General features: G+C 46.1%; 1 protein-coding gene across 1 annotated transcript in view; it reads right to left on the reverse strand.

Annotated features, from left to right (window-relative positions):
- Positions 1–6,036: 6,036 nt before the first annotated feature.
- LOC142245367 (uncharacterized) overlaps positions 6,037–16,124 on the reverse strand; it is a 32,183-nt gene continuing 22,095 nt past the window's right edge. Inside the window, exon 3 of the mRNA XM_075318015.1 lies at positions 6,037–7,639. Coding sequence (XP_075174130.1) covers positions 6,348–7,639 — 1,292 coding nt within the window. The 3' untranslated portion in view covers positions 6,037–6,347. The remainder of the gene's footprint in view (positions 7,640–16,124) is intronic.

Raw genomic sequence — 16,124 nt, forward strand, 5'->3', positions numbered from 1 at the left:
GTCAAGGAGAGACAGACTATTACACCATGAGCAAAGGCGGGGGAGGGACACACTGTTACAGCGTCATTATGCCCCCTCTTGTGCACTCCTTTGTCTGACGCTGTACACGTTCGCTATGGGGTCTGTGCCAGCCGCGCATGCGCCATTTAAGTCATCGCTGACTGGTTTACTTTCACCAAGTGACTCGTCACATGGTGTTGCATAAAAGGTCCTCAAACCAGGAACTTCTTACTACCTCCCTGGTCTGATGAAGCCTGATACTCAAAATACGTGAAACGCGCGTTACCACTCACATGTAGGAGGGACCCCGTACTCCTTGTCTTGCACTTCTGCCACTTTATTCTGCTATAACCTTTTGAACAAAGGGTGTTACTTGGTATGTAATTTCCTTGAGTGACTATGTCTGATTGTTTACAATTGATACTGACTGCTATGTTATTGATATGTCACTATTTATGGATTTTTTACTACTTGTTGTTCATATGATGCTGTGCCATAAGTGTGTCACCTTTGTGATACCTTTTGTAATCGATCTCGGTCTTACACGTGATTTGTACCTTTTTACCTTCTTTGTTTCACCTTAATAAATCTCCAAAGTGTTTGTGTAATGCCCCGGCAGCGGTCGAACCGCTCAGATCTGGATGTTACTGCTCGTGGCTCGAGAGTCTGCGGACATGGGGGCTAAGGGTCACACCCGAATGAAGAAGGGGGTATTTATAGGGGAGATATAGTTTGTGACGCCACCCGTGGTGTACGATAATTGGGAGTATCGCTGCTGCCATTGGGGAGTACCCGGGGTGATGTAGTAGGGCAGCTAGATGACGTTACCCTCCACGGGTAAGGAAAGGCCCCGGGACCCCAGATGGTGGGATGGGATGCAGGGAGGAGCGCAGGCTCGCTGGTTGCAGGGGTTAATCAGGTACTCACTCAGCAATAAAGCAGACGCTGACAACATGGTAAACCAAGTCTCTTGGTGCTGCTGCCCTCTTGGAGGAACTTGTCCGGGTCCCGTCCCCTGCTGCACTGGTGGTCCGTGACCTGCCTCCTGGCACAGTATTTTTAGAGTGTCCTTTGTGGCCCGTCAACTTGGATCTTTCCGGGTCCCGCTCCCCACTGTGGCTAAGTAAAAGAGCTTGCTCTCAGGAGCTCACGCTTGGGATTTCAGTGAGCTGCTTGTTTGGAAAGCCCTATCCCCCTCATTGCGCTAGTGCCCACGATCTCTGAGCTTTGTGGGAACAGTCCATAGAGGTCATGTCCTTCGCAGGTTAATTGCCGGGTTGCCTAAAGCTTCTCCCCGACCTAGGGTCTGTGTACCCCATTGTGCCTTCGGTACTGGACCAGTGATTAGGCTCAGGCTGCTGACCATCCTCCAAGACAGGTCCCAGGCACCTAGCCTCAATCCCCTGTGACTGGGGGTCCGACTCCTCTGGTCAAAACCACCGTCTGAGACCTAGTCTGCTTTGCCCCTGGGAGCTACAATTCCCAGCTTCCTCAGAGCTCCTCACAGCTCGAGGGCTACCACTGCAATGACTTGACACCTCCCTGCCTGACCCCTAGGTGGACGGCCCTATTCCAGCTTAATCAGCCCACTGGTGTGCTTGACAGGATGTGGTGCAAGGTGTATCTAGGATTTGTGAATGCTGGTGGAGGCAGTACTGCAGGTTAGGTTCCCAGAACCATGGGGGGTTGAGCCCTGCACGGGGAGAGAAAGATTGTGCAGAACCCTGTGACGACTTGAATAGTCCAGGGCGTCACATTCCCCCTTGATTAAACATAGCTCATCCCCGAGCTATAGGACATCCAGAGGTTTATTTTTGGTTAACTAAAAAGAGAACAATAACTGAACTGCATAACTAAACTGTCTTTTTTTGTATTTTATGTCATGTTCAATTATGCACCTGTCCACACCTCAGTTTGGTGAGTGCAGTCAGTCTTTTTGTCTATATTAAGAGGGTCATACCTTCTGACCGTGCACCCCTCCCCCACTTGCCAGAGGTAATCTTATTCTATATAGCAGGTTACTACTTGCCCATATAGAGGAGGTTTTTAACCCAGAGAGAGGTTTCAGTATAGTGTAGGTACCGAGTTACGAGATATGCCATGAAGTGGCAACTGGACAGATATACAAATCGCCATTTATATATGTTAAATATCTCATTTTTCTTAGATTTTCCTTAGCAGTAATGCAGGTCCATGTTCACACATTCATGGATTCCATACTTTAGCATTATCAGAGTCCGGAACTTGACGTGACGTCAGCAGATCCCCGAAGTCATGGAGCCCGAGGTCACGGAGTGGGGAACAGCGGTCTGCAATAGCGCCTCTCACAGGTACTATTGCCAACACAAGGTATTTGAGAGAAACATTGTTTATCAATATATTATCGATCTAGACAATAAAAAATATGGGTGAACCACCCTTTTAAGAATCCCATACATGGCGGAGATTGGTGAAAAAAAGTTTTACTACAAGAGGCTTCTTGGCTTGCAAAATTGGACACTAAGTACTCGAAAGGGGTGAATTATAAAAATGATACCATATATATTTATTAAGTTTTTCACAAATGTATATTTTGCTGTGATATTTTTGTATATAATTTCATGGTAGCTACTTACATTTTGTATATGTTCTATAATTGGCTGAATTTTGTTTTTAAACCTTGTACCATGATGCAATGTTTTACTCAGTGATCAAGGGCACATAGCGTCAGAAATATATATCTCCGCCATCATGGAGATTGTACAAAAGTATGAAGATTCGCTTGATCTTCTTGCAATTCCGTATAAGTCTGCACTCCAAGACATCACTCCTCCTTTTGGAGAGCGGCAGTGTGCCCAAACAGTAGTTTTCAACCACATATGGGGTATCAGCGTGCTCAGGAGAAATTGCACAACAGATTTTGGGGTCTATTTCTCCTGTTACCCTTGTAAAAAATTGGGGCTAAAGCAACATTTTTGTGGGAAAAAATGTGATTTATTTTTTTTACAGCTCAGCATTATAAAATTCAGTAAAACACCTTAACCCCTTCACGACCATGGACGGATCTTTCCGTCATGGATCGTGTCCCGGTAATCCCCGCCCCCTGCCGCGGGCAGGCGGCGTGGATCGGCACACATATCAGCTGTTTTCAACAGCTGACATGTGTGCCTACATGTTCCGAGTGGAATCGCATTCCACCCGGAACATTAACCCCTTAGATCTCGCTGCCAAAGTCTGGCAGCGAGATCTATATGCGCGCGGCCATCTTTTTTTCTTACCGCCGCCCCCTCCGGACGTCACGTGAGTGATCACGTTACGTTCGGTGGTTGCCATCGTAGCACAGGGTCATGTGATGACGCCTGGTGCTAAGAAGTTTCACTTTCATTCTTCCTCGGCACGGAGCAGAGGAAGAAAGAAAGTGACTATTTCTGCTGATTACAGCGGTATAGCTGTGATCAGCAGATAGCGATCAGCAATCGGATTGCTGATCGCTATAGCCCCCTAGGGGGACTAGTAAAATAAAATAAAAAAAGTAAAAAAAAAGTTTTAAAAAATTAAAAAAAAAACAAAAAACCTAAAAGTTCAAATCACCCCCCTTTCCCCCCATTGAAAATTAAAGGGTTAAAAAATAAATAAATATACACATATTTGGTATCGCCGCGTTCAGAAATGCCCGATCTATCAAAATATAAAATCAATTAATCTGATTGATAAACGGCGTAGTGGCAAAAAAATTCCAAACGCCAAAATTACGTTTTTTGGTCGCCGCAAGTTTTACGCAAAATGCAATAACAGGCGATCAAAACGTAGCATCTGCGCAAAAAGGCTACCATTAGAAACATCAGCTCGAGACGCAAAAAATAAGCCATCACTGAGCCATAGATCCCAAAAAATAAGAACGCTACGTGTTTTGGAAAATGGCGCAAAACGTGCGCCACTTTTATTGGACAAACTTGTGAATTTTTTTTAACCCCTTAGATACAAGTAAACCTATACATGTTTGGTGTCTACAAACTCGCACCGACCTCAGGTATCATACCCACACATCAGTTTTACCATATAGTGAACACCGTGAATAAAACATCCCAAAAACTATTGTGCCATCACACTTTTTTTGCAATTTTTCCACACTTGGAATTTTTTTGCTGCTTTCCAGTACACCATATGGTAAAACTTATGGTTTCATTTAAAAGTACAACTTGTCCCGCAAAAAACAAGCCCTCATATGGCAAGATTGACGGAAAAATAAAAAAGTTACGGATCTCGGAAGAAGGGGAGCAAAAAACAAAAACGCAAAAACGGAAAGTGCCCCGGGGCTGAAGGGGTTAAGATTCAAAGTGCTCACCACACCTCTAACAAAATTCCTTGAGGGTATAGTTTCCAAATTGGGTCATTTGTGTTTTTTTTCTCACTGTGTGGGCATATTTAAATGTGACTTTGCACAAGCAAACAATTCCATCCAAGTTGGTCTCAAAAACATCACTCCTTCCTTTTGGAGTTCGTCAGTGTGCCCAAACAGTAGTTTTATATACTTTGAGGGAGGGTTGCCATTTTTAAAATGGTATCCCTTTAGGAGATTTTCCAATATTTAGAGGCCTCTAAATCACTTTAACCCCTTAACGACCCATGACGTACTGGGTACGTCATGGATTGTGTGAGGTTAATTCCCGCCCCCTGCCGTGGGCAGGTCCCGGCGATCCGCGCACATATCAGCTGTTTTGAACAGCTGACATGTGTGCCTGCTAGTCGCGGGTGGAATTGCTTCTACCCGCGACCATTAACCCCTTACATCTCGCTGCCAAAATGTGGCAGAGAGATGTATATGCGCGCCGCCATGACAGTGACTTACCTCGCCCCCATCGGAAGTCACGTGACATGATCACGTGACTTTCAGTGGTTGCCATGGTAGCACAGGGTCATGTGATGACGCCTGTAGCTAACATGAGTCACTTCCTCTCAATGCTGGAATACAGCCAGCATTGAAAGTAAAGCACCAAATCTGCAGTTCTCAGTTCTGTAGCTGTGATCTGCAGATAGGGCAGAGCGATCGGATTGCTGATCGCTATAGCCCCCTAGGGAAACTAGTAAAATAAAAAAAAATAAAAAGTAAAAAAAAAAGTTAAAGTTTTAAAAAATTAAAAAAAATAAAAAAACCTAGAAGTTCAAATCACCCCCCTTTCACCCCATTAAAAAAATACACATATTTGGTATCGCCGAGTTCAGAAATGCCCGATCAAAATATAAAATCAATTAATTTAATCAGTAAAAGGTGTAGCGTCAAAAAAATTTCCAAACGCCAAAATTATGTTTTTTGGTCGCTGAAAATTTTGCGCAAAATGCAATAATAGGCGATCAAAATGTAGCATCTACGCAAACATAGTACCGTTAAAAACGTCAGCTCGAGACGCAAAAAATAAGCCATCACTATGCCTCAGATCCGAAAAATGAGAACGCTATGGGTTTTGGAAAATGGCGCAAAACATGCGCCACTTTTTTTGGACAAGCTTGTTAATTTTTTTAACCCCTTAAATACAAGTAAACCTATTCATGTTTGGTGTCTACAAACTCGCACTGACCTCAGGCATCACAAGAACACATCACTTTTACCATATAGTGAACACGGTGAATAAAATATCCCAAAAACTATTGTGCGATCACACTTTTTTTGCAATTTTTCCTCACTTGGAATTTTTTTGCCGTTTTCCAGTATACTATATGGTAAAACTTATGGTTTCATTTAAAAGTACAACTCGTCCCACAAAAAACAAGCCCTCATATGGCAAGATTGACAGAAAAATAAAAACGTTACGGCTCTCGAAAGAAAGAGAGATAAAAAACAAAACGGAAAAACACAAAATGCCCGGGGGCTGAAGGGGTTAAAACTAAGTAAGTCTCTAAAGTTTGAACATTAACTTAAAATAATAAATTGCTAATAAACTCTTAACCCTTTTAACAAAATAAAAGGATGTTTGAAAATTATACTGACATCGTAGACATAGGGTAAATGTTATTTATTAACATGTTAAATGTTATAATTAACAATTTGGTTTATGGGTATAAACATTCAAATTTTGAATATTGCAAATATCTTATTGTTTTGTAACATATCAAAATGTTTATAAACAAAGCAAAACATTGATTTAAATTTATTTCTAACATAAACTACAACATGTCAGGAAAAACATTTATCAGAATAACAGATATGCGGAAACAAGTCAGATTTAAAAAAAACTTGGGCTTGGTCATTAAACAGTTAGAGTTGTTTCTTCCCAGTGTGAGTTCTCTGATGTCTAACAAGTTTTGATTGATTTCTAAAATATTTCCCACATACTGAACACAAAAATGGCTTCTTTCCTGTGTGAATCATCTCATGTACAACAAGATGAGATTTGTAAATAAAGCCTCTCACATTCTGAGCATAAATATAGCTTCTCTCCTCCATGATTTCTCTCAAGTATAGCTAGACTTGAATTCTTAGTAAAAGATTTTCCACATTCGGAGTATGAAAATGGCTTCTCTGCTGTGTGAATTCTCTCATGTCTAACAAGACCAGATTTCTCTGTAAAACATTTCTCACATTCTGAGCATGAAAATGGTTTCACTCCTGTGTGAATTCTCTCATGTTTAATAAGATCAGATTTTGTAATAAAGCATTTCTCACATTCTGAGCATGAAAATGGCCTATCTCCTGTGTGAATGTTCTCATGTCTAACAAGATGAGATTTCTTAGTAAAGCATTTCCCACATTCTGAGCATGAAAATGGCTTCACTCCTGTGTGAATTCTCTGATGTTTAACTACATCAGATTTCGTAATAAAGCATTTCTCACATTCTGAGCATGAAAATGGTTTCACTCCTGTGTGAATTCTCTCATGTATAACAAGTTCAGATTTCGTAATAAAACATTTCTCACATTCTGAGCATGAAAATGGCCTATCTCCTGTGTGAATTTTCTCATGTTTAACAAGTTCAGATTTCTTAATAAAACATTTCTCACATTCTGAGCATGAAAACAGTTTCTCTCCTGTGTGAATTTTCTCATGTGTAACAAGTTCAGATTTCGTAATAAAACATTTCTCACATTCTGAGCATGGAAATGGCTTCTCTCCTGTATGAATTTTCTCATGTTTAACAAGATCAGATTTCGTAATATAACATTTCTCACATTCTGAGCATGAAAATGGCCTATCTCCTGTGTGAAGTCTCTTATGTCTAGTAAGATGCGATTTCTTAGTAAAGCATTTCTCACATTCTGAGCATGAAAATGGCCTATCTCCTGTGTGAATTCTTTCATGTTTAACAACATCACATTTTGTAATAAAACATTTTTTACATACTGAGCATGAAAATGGCTTTACTCCTGTGTGAATTTTCTTATGTCTAACAAGGTGAGATTTATTAGTAAAACATTTCCCACATTCGGAACATGATAATGGTTTCTTCCTTGTGGGAGCTCTTTTATTTTCCACACTTCTCTGACTTTTATTTTGTTTAATAGTTTGTGATGAATTGGGAGATAGTACTTTAAAAGGATCAGGTGATAGATCTTTGGTGTGAAGAGCGGAGATGTCGACATTCTCTTCATGTGTTTCTATGTTACAATCATCTTCTTTAACATCAGAAGATACAGGACGCCTTTTGGAGCTTCTGGTACAGCCATCTGCCAAGAATAAAACTGATTTGATTTTTGAAGAAAATAAAAAAAACAACTTCATCTTATAATAATAAACATTTTAGAAAAGTAAAAATAAAAAAAAAAAAGTTAGATTATTATTAACTGAGTAAAGTGTCACTTACATGATGTGATGATTGCACAAATAATAAATTGTAGTAATTTTCATTCCAGATCATTGGCCAGTACAAACATCAAGTGACAAAGAGTAAAACATTTGTCATTGATCGCATATTTTATTTGTTAATAAAAATTATGGCTGTCGGCAATGTATCATCCCCTTTGTGTAAATAGAGGAAGTTCTTCAATAATAAAAAACGCATGAGAGAACGGAAACAAACCATCATTGCTACTTCAAAATTAAAGATAATAAGCTCCAAACAACTTCTCATATTATCAATCAGTGTATTCTTGCAGCCACTCACTTTCGGTCCTTAGGGGAAGTAGAAGGCTGTAGTAACTAACTCTAAGGCTGTCTCTGAGCCGTGACTGTTACAGCTTCATGCACCACATCAATAACTGGACGCAAGTGGCTGTAGGGAAGATATAACTTCATTTTTTCCCAGTAGACTTTCCCAATAAATAACCAACCATCATTTGTATACAATTTACCTTCAAATTAGCACTATACTTGTATATAAATGTTGCGGATAGGTTCTCTTCAAGAACCAATATTTGCCTGTGTAATGGATGCTTAGGCCACGTTGAAATGTTCAGTATTGCGTTAGTATTTTACACCAGTATGTGAAGGCAAAACTCAAAACTAGAGACGACCCATGTAAGTTTGGTTCGGCAGGTTTAGACGGACTTTAGATAAAGTTTGGTTTGGGACCCAGACTTGACCCCTATTGAACTCACTAAGTGGGCAGTTCGGGTCTCTGCCCACATGTAGCCAGCCAGAAACAGAAGACTTCTGGGGGATGGTGTTTCTCCTTTTTTTTTGGTGCATACTACATCTGTTTATGCTATTGTTACCCCCAGTGCGAGCCGTTTAAACACTGCAAGCAGTTCGCACTGGGCTGAGCACTGAGAGTACCTGAGCACAGCGATACTCGTGGGAGTGATTTGCATACAAAAAGCACGCGAGATCCGAATACAAACTCTGTTTTTTCATTAAAAGTCTGTTTAGTACGAACACCGAACCTCAGATTCGCTCATCTCTACTCAGAAGGTGAAGGGTATAACAGAAACACCGCACCACTTCTACATTTTTCACCAAGTCCTGGTTTGTCTTACAAATACTGATGTAAAATACTAACCAAACACTGAACATGTGAACATGGCCTAATGGTTCATTATACAGGCAAATATTGGACTGCAACAAGCGCTGATTGGTGATACGGGAGCATTTTTCTTCTCTTTCCCGATAGGGAACAGATGAAATCTTGGTCAAAAGTTCATGTTGTTGGAGGATTCAGGAGAGACAGCGAACAACAGGTATATTAATATGTCTGTACTAACATTACAATTTATCAAGGCAAAAAAAGTTTTTTTTGTTTTATTTAGCGTCAGCTCACCCATCCATTCATGGAACCATGCAGCGGAAAACAGCTGTGTCAGCTGGGAAGTAATATAGGAGCAGGAAAAATTCCAGCATCCAAATTCCATAAAATCTATATTTATTAGAAATTCGCTTAAAAAAACCCCTTTCATTTCATAAAAAACAGGAAAACACAGTAGAAGGAATATCCAAGTTCACACACAAACGCTTTTTGGATCCACATGTCCTTATTCATTGTATAAGTAAAATCATGGGTCCTCAGTGTTTTACATCACATCCTGCCCATCACGTCAGTCAACAACCAATCACAAAATATTTCCCCACAAGTCCTGAAATTATCCCAAACATATAAATTCAGACATATAAATATACATTCAAATTTCATATAAATAAATCAAAAACATAACCTGTAATAAATTAAATCATAGTGAAGCATAAGGTCATGTCTTTTATTCAATCCCTGTGGTATTCTGCTTTGTAAGTGGTAAATCCACCAAGATTCATGATTGAACAAAATCTCCACCCCGTACCGGTAATTTAACCTTTTCAATTCCCTGAATTTTGCACATGCTGGTATCTCCACCACGCACTATAGAAAAAATCCTAGTTATAGCTGAACATTTGACTGTGAGTTCTTTTACCGCATCAGACAGATGTCTCCGAACTATGACCTTAAGTGGCCCCGACGTGCAGCCGACATATTGCAGATTACAAGGCTTGCATGTAATGAGATATATTAACTGTAACACTCAAGGTTTAATTTAACTCTTAACTTAAAATAACTTCTTTGTGATAGAATTTATTACAGGATATGTTTTTGATTTATTTATATGAAATTTGAATGTACATTTATATGTCTGAATTTATAAATTTCAGGATCAGTGGGGAATTATTTTGTGATTGGTTGCTGACTGACATGTGATGGGAAGGATATAATGTAAAACGCTGAGGACACATAGTTTTACTTATACAATGAATAAGGACACATAGATCCGAAACACGTTTGTGTGTGAACTTGGATATTCCTTCTATTGCGTTTTCCTGTTTTTATGAAAGGATAGTGTGGCGCCTTGTGCATAGTCGCCACTGATAACTACATGTATACTGCCATCTGTATATTATATATTGTTAGCCTTAATGAGAATTTGGTTTTCTCTGCTGCTCACAACAAAACATACATTTGCTCACACTCCCCTAATGGGGTTGTCACTTGAGAGAAAACCAACTCTTGAGTGATGAGCCCTAGAAGGAGAAAGGGTAAGAGTTTAGTTGTGAGGTTGAGTTGGTGGCAGTTAGAGTTGTGTGAGGTGAAGTGAAGAGCATACAGAGGAGGTCTAGTCCTGAGGTCATTTCTAAAACCTCTGGAGGACCAGCTACACTTCTCAGGGTATCAGTCCCTAGGTCACCGGTGCCTTCAAGGTCGGTGACAAAACTGAGAGACTACAGCCTTTTTACAAGAGGTAGTGAAATTTGCCTGGGAGCACAGTGGCACGTCTGAGTCTGGAAACTTCTAGAAAAAGTAGAGAGTTTTCCTACAGGATTCCTGTCAGCTGCTCACCAGATGGTTCTTGTCTTGGAAATCCAAGGATACCAAAATACCTATTCCCAGGTAGGGAAACAGTTGCAGGAAGAGTACGTGTCACGCTCTCCGGGTCCTTGGCTCCCCTCCCCGGGTCCTCTGCTCCGCTCCCCGGGTCCTCAGCCCCGCTCCCCGGCTCACCTGCCACGCTCCCCGCTCTCCAGCCTCCGGTCCCCGTCCTTCCCAGGCCCCCTGGTCCCCGATCGCGGCGTCCGACGGCTTCCCAGGCCCTGGCCGGCTCCCCTGCGTCCTCTTCTCAGCCTCCTTCCCTGGCTTCTGGCACCCGGGCTGCGCGCATGCGCATTAGGGCGCGCGCGCGCGGTCACTGACCCTTTCTTAAAGGGCCAGCGTCCATTAACAGGTAATGAGGCTAATCAGGTACAGGGTATAAAGGGGTGTATTGTCCAAGGGGGCGGGGCCTGATCTTCGTGTTCCCTAAGCTAGGAGTCAGCTCTCCTGGTGTTTCAGTGCATGTACTCACCTATCTCTCTTTGTAGAGCCGTGCTTGCCTCGCCATCCAGTCTGCCGTATCCTGAACCCCGAACGCTGTCCATCTGCCATCCTGACAGTCCGCACCATCTCGGATCCCTGCGGTGACCCGTCATCTTGCTCCCAAGGTTCCGGACCCCGCCTGACATCATCTCGGCTTCCGAACCTGAGCTGCGTCACCCGGACTACCACCCGTAACTCCGTGGTCCCAGGGACTTCTCCGCTATTCCCGTGTGCAAGGGACTGTTCTGCTGTTTCTAGTGTTCCAGCTGCCGGACTCTTTACTACCATCTAGGAGTTCGGTCCAGTGGATCCACCTCCGGGGCCTGCCCGTACACCTGGCCGTGACAGTAAGATCAGGCCATGGATCCCGCTGCAGCACTAGCGGCCTTGCAAGAGGAACTCCAACGCCAGCGTGAAGTCCAGACCCGCATGCTGAACTTCATGACTTCCGTGGACACCCGCCTGACCACGCTACAAGCGGCAGTCACGTCTACAACATCCCAAGCCGCCACTAGTCAAGCCACGTCCCCCGCTCCCGTGGCTGCTTCTTCGGATGCTTCCAGACTGCGTTTGGCCTCACCACCCCGGTACGCCGGAGATCCCAAGACCTGCAGGGGGTTTATAAACCAATGCTCCCTCCACTTCACGCAGCTGCCACATCTGTTTGCCTCCGACCAAGCCAAGGTCGCCTTCATCATGTCTCACCTGGAGGGCGAGGCACTGGCGTGGATGAACCCGTTGTGGGAGAAGGAGGACCCTATGACCAAGGATCTTCAAGAGTTCCTGCAGGCCTTTCGCAGCACCTTTGACGAGCCGGGACGCGCCTCTGCGTCTGCTTCATCCCTCCTCCGCTTACGTCAAGGAACACTGACGGTGGGCCAATACGCCATCCGTTTCCGCACTTTGGCTTCTGAACTCGGGTGGAATAATGAGGCCCTAACAGCCGCCTTCTGGGAAGGACTCTCGAGTCGCATCAAAGATGAGTTGGCGGGTCGTGACGTGCCCTCCACCCTAGATGCCCTGATTGCCCTAGCAACTCGAGTGGACATTCGTTTTCAGGAGCGCTCCAAAGAGCTGTCTCGGGAGAGACGTCCGGTACGGCATTCCTCTCCTCCACAGAAGCCCTCCGTATCTCACTCATCAACAGCTGGGATTCCCGTCCACGAGCCCATGCAGATCGACCGAGTACGGCAATCTGAACAACGTCGAGCAGAGCGGCTCGCCAAGGGTCTCTGCTTTTACTGCGGAGAGGGCACTCACCTCCTACGCTCCTGTCCGGAAAGGCCGGGAAACTCCAAAGCCTAGGGTTGGTAGGAGAGGCCACCCTAGGTGCTGGGACTCTCTCAGACCCGGTTATGTGGACTGTGCAAGTGTCAACGGGAGAGACGCGCTTCACGGCTGAGGCATACCTCGACTCGGGAGCAGCAGGCAATTTCATCCAGCAGGCCACGGTGGACAAGTACCAGCTGCCTGTTACTCTTCTCGAGAAGCCCCTAGTGATTGCCTCTGTGGATGGGAGACCCCTCTCTGATACCATCTCCTGGGTCACCAGACCGGTCGAACTGCGTATCGGTGCCCTGCACACCGAGAACATCGCTCTCTACGTCCTTCCACACATGTCCCATCACATCCTGCTGGGACTTCCCTGGTTGCGGACACACGAACCATCAGTCAGCTGGGGTACTGGCGAAATCACCCGATGGGGTCCTGCTTGTCATGAGAAGTGTCTGAAGTCCATACAACCCATCCGACGACCTCCGGTTCCAGAGAACCTACCGGAACTGCCCTCGGCCTATTGGTCCTTCGCAGACGTTTTTGACAAGAAGGAGTCTGAGGTACTTCCGCCACACCGTCCCTACGATTGTGCCATCGACCTGCTCCCAGGAACAACACCACCTCGAGGACGGATATATCCGTTGTCTCCGGCCGAAACCAGGGCCATGTCTACCTACATCACAGAGAGCCTGGCAAAAGGATTCATCCGGAGATCCTCCTCTCCTGCGGGAGCAGGCTTCTTCTTCGTAAAGAAGAAAGAGGGCGACCTACGCCCATGCATCGACTACCGGGGTCTGAATCAGATCACCGTAAAAAACAAGTACCCTCTGCCGCTCATCCCCGAATTGTTCGACCGGCTCAGAGGAGCCCGTGTGTTCACCAAGCTGGATCTTCGGGGTGCCTACAACCTAGTTCGTATCCGCTCTGGGGACGAATGGAAGACCGCGTTTAATACTCGCAATGGGCACTATGAATACTGCGTGATGCCCTTCGGCCTGTGTAACGCACCAGCAGTCTTCCAAGAATTGGTGAACGACATATTCCGGGACCTCCTCTACGTCTGTGTCGTAGTTTATCTGGATGACATCCTTATCTTCTCTCCGGACCTCCAGACCCACAGAGAGAACGTACAGCTGGTTCTGCAAAGACTGAGGGAGAATCGTCTTTACGCCAAATATGAGAAGTGTGTCTTTGAGCAGTCTTCTCTCCCTTTCCTGGGATACATCATCTCGGGCACTGGACTGCAGATGGATCCAAAGAAGGTCTCCTCCATACTCAACTGGCCTCCTCCTTCTGGACTGAAGGCAATCCAACGGTTCCTGGGATTCGCCAACTACTACCGCCAGTTTATCCCTCACTTCTCTGCCCTGACTGCTCCTCTCTCCGCCCTGACCAAGAAGGAGGCTAATCCAAAGGACTGGTCACCTGCGGCCGACGCCGCGTTTTGCTCCCTGAAGCGAGCATTTGCCTCCGCTCCTGTACTCCACCGTCCGGAGTTAAACCGCCAGTTCACCTTGGAAGTGGATGCCTCCTCCTCGGGAGCCGGAGCAGTGCTCATGCAGAAATCCTCCTCCGGCAAGATGGTGACTTGCGGTTTCTTCTCCAAGAGCTTCTCAGCGCCGGAACGTAATTACACCATCGGTGACCGAGAACTATTGGCGGTCAAACTGGCTCTGGAGGAGTGGCGCTACCTCTTGGAAGGAGCAGTGTACCCCGTGATTATCTACACGGACCACAAGAACCTGGAATACCTGCGGTCCGCTCAGCGACTGAACCCACGGCAAGCCAGGTGGTCCTTATTCTTTGCCAGGTTTGACTTCCAGCTCCATTTCAGACCCGCGGACAAGAATGTACGCGCTGATGCCTTGTCTAGGTCTTTCGTGCCCATGGAGCAGGAGGAAGAGACTACCCAACCTATCATCTCTCCTAGCAAGATTATTCCGGTGGCCCCTGTCACCCTGGCCCAGATACCGCCCGGAAAGACCTACGTCTCTGAAACCGACAGGCAAAAAGTGTTACACTGGGGTCATGCCTCCAAAACAGCCGGTCATGCAGGCCAGAAGAGAACATGGGGTGCGATTGTACGCCATTACTGGTGGCCATCCCTTCGCACGGACGTCGCTGCTTATGTCTCTGCCTGCCCCTCTTGTGCCAGGAACAAGACGCCCAAACACCTGCCCTATGGCCGTCTTCTGCCTCTGCCTATACCCTCAGTTCCGTGGCAACACATAGCGATGGATTTTATTACGGACTTGCCATTATCCTCCGGACACACAGTCATATGGGTCGTGGTGGACCGGTTCTCCAAAATGGCTCACTTCGTCCCTATGGCCGGACTGCCCTCTGCTCAGGAACTCGCGGAAGCCTATATACATCACATCTTCCGCTTGCATGGCTTTCCATCCCACATCGTGTCCGACAGAGGAACTCAGTTCACCTCCCGCTTCTGGAGGGCGCTCTGCAAACATCTGGGAGTGACTCTGGACTTTTCTTCTGCTTACCATCCTCAGTCTAATGGCCAAGTGGAGAGGGTCAATCAAATCTTGACATCCTTCTTACGTCACTATGTCAACGCCCATCACGACGACTGGTCCACGCTTTCTGCCTTGGGCTGAATTCTCACATAACCACCATATCAGTGAGTCGTCCTCCAAATCTCCCTTCCATGTCGTTTACGGACTTCAGCCCTCCGTTCCATTGCCTATATCCCCTTCTTCGGATGTCCCTGCGGCTGATACTGTAGCCCGTGACTTCGCTACCATTTGGGACTCTGTCAAGGCGTCCCTTGGACGCGCTTCCCAGCGGATGAAAAACACGCTGACAAGAGGCGTCTGGACCCTCCGTGTTTCTCTCCTGGTGACCTGGTCTGGCTTGCTTCCCAGTACATCCGATTGAAGATACCTTCCTACAAGCTGGGTCCTCGCTACATCGGGCCGTTTAAGGTCCTCAGCAAGATCAATGAGGTCTCCTACAAGCTACAGCTCCCGGCCACGATGAGGATACCCAACTCTTTCCACGTCTCCCTGCTCAAGCCGGTCGTCCTTGGTCCCTTCTCCGCTGCTGCCTGTCCGGCTCCTCCACCTATTGCCGATGACGACATCTATGCGGTAAGGGATATCGTGGCCATGAAGACCGTACGAGGTCGTCAGTTCTTCCTGGTGGACTGGGAAGGGTATGGTCCTGAGGATAGGTCCTGGGAGCCCAGGGAGAACGTGGGCACTCCTCTGATCCGTGCCTTCATGTCCCGGTTGCGGGGAGGGGGGTGTGGGGGGGGGGTACTGTCACGCTCCCCGGGTCCTTGGCTCCCCTCCCCGGGTCCTCTGCTCCGCTCCCCGGGTCCTCAGCCCCGCTCCCCGGCTCACCTACCACGCTCCCCGCTCTCCAGCCTCCGGTCCCCGTCCTTCCCAGGCCCCCTGGTCCCCGATCGCGGCGTCCGACGGCTTCCCAGGCCCTGGCCGGCTCCCCTGCGTCCTCTTCTCAGCCTCCTTCCCTGGCTTCTGGCACCCGGGCTGCGCGCATGCGCATTAGGGCGCGCGCGCGGTCACTGACCCTTTCTTAAAGGGCCAGCGTCCATTAACAGGTAATGAGGCTAATCAGGTACAGGGTATAAAGGGGTGTATTGTCCA

This window comes from Anomaloglossus baeobatrachus, chromosome 7 (assembly GCF_048569485.1).
Source record: "Anomaloglossus baeobatrachus isolate aAnoBae1 chromosome 7, aAnoBae1.hap1, whole genome shotgun sequence".
Classification (NCBI taxonomy): Eukaryota; Metazoa; Chordata; class Amphibia; order Anura; family Aromobatidae; genus Anomaloglossus; species Anomaloglossus baeobatrachus.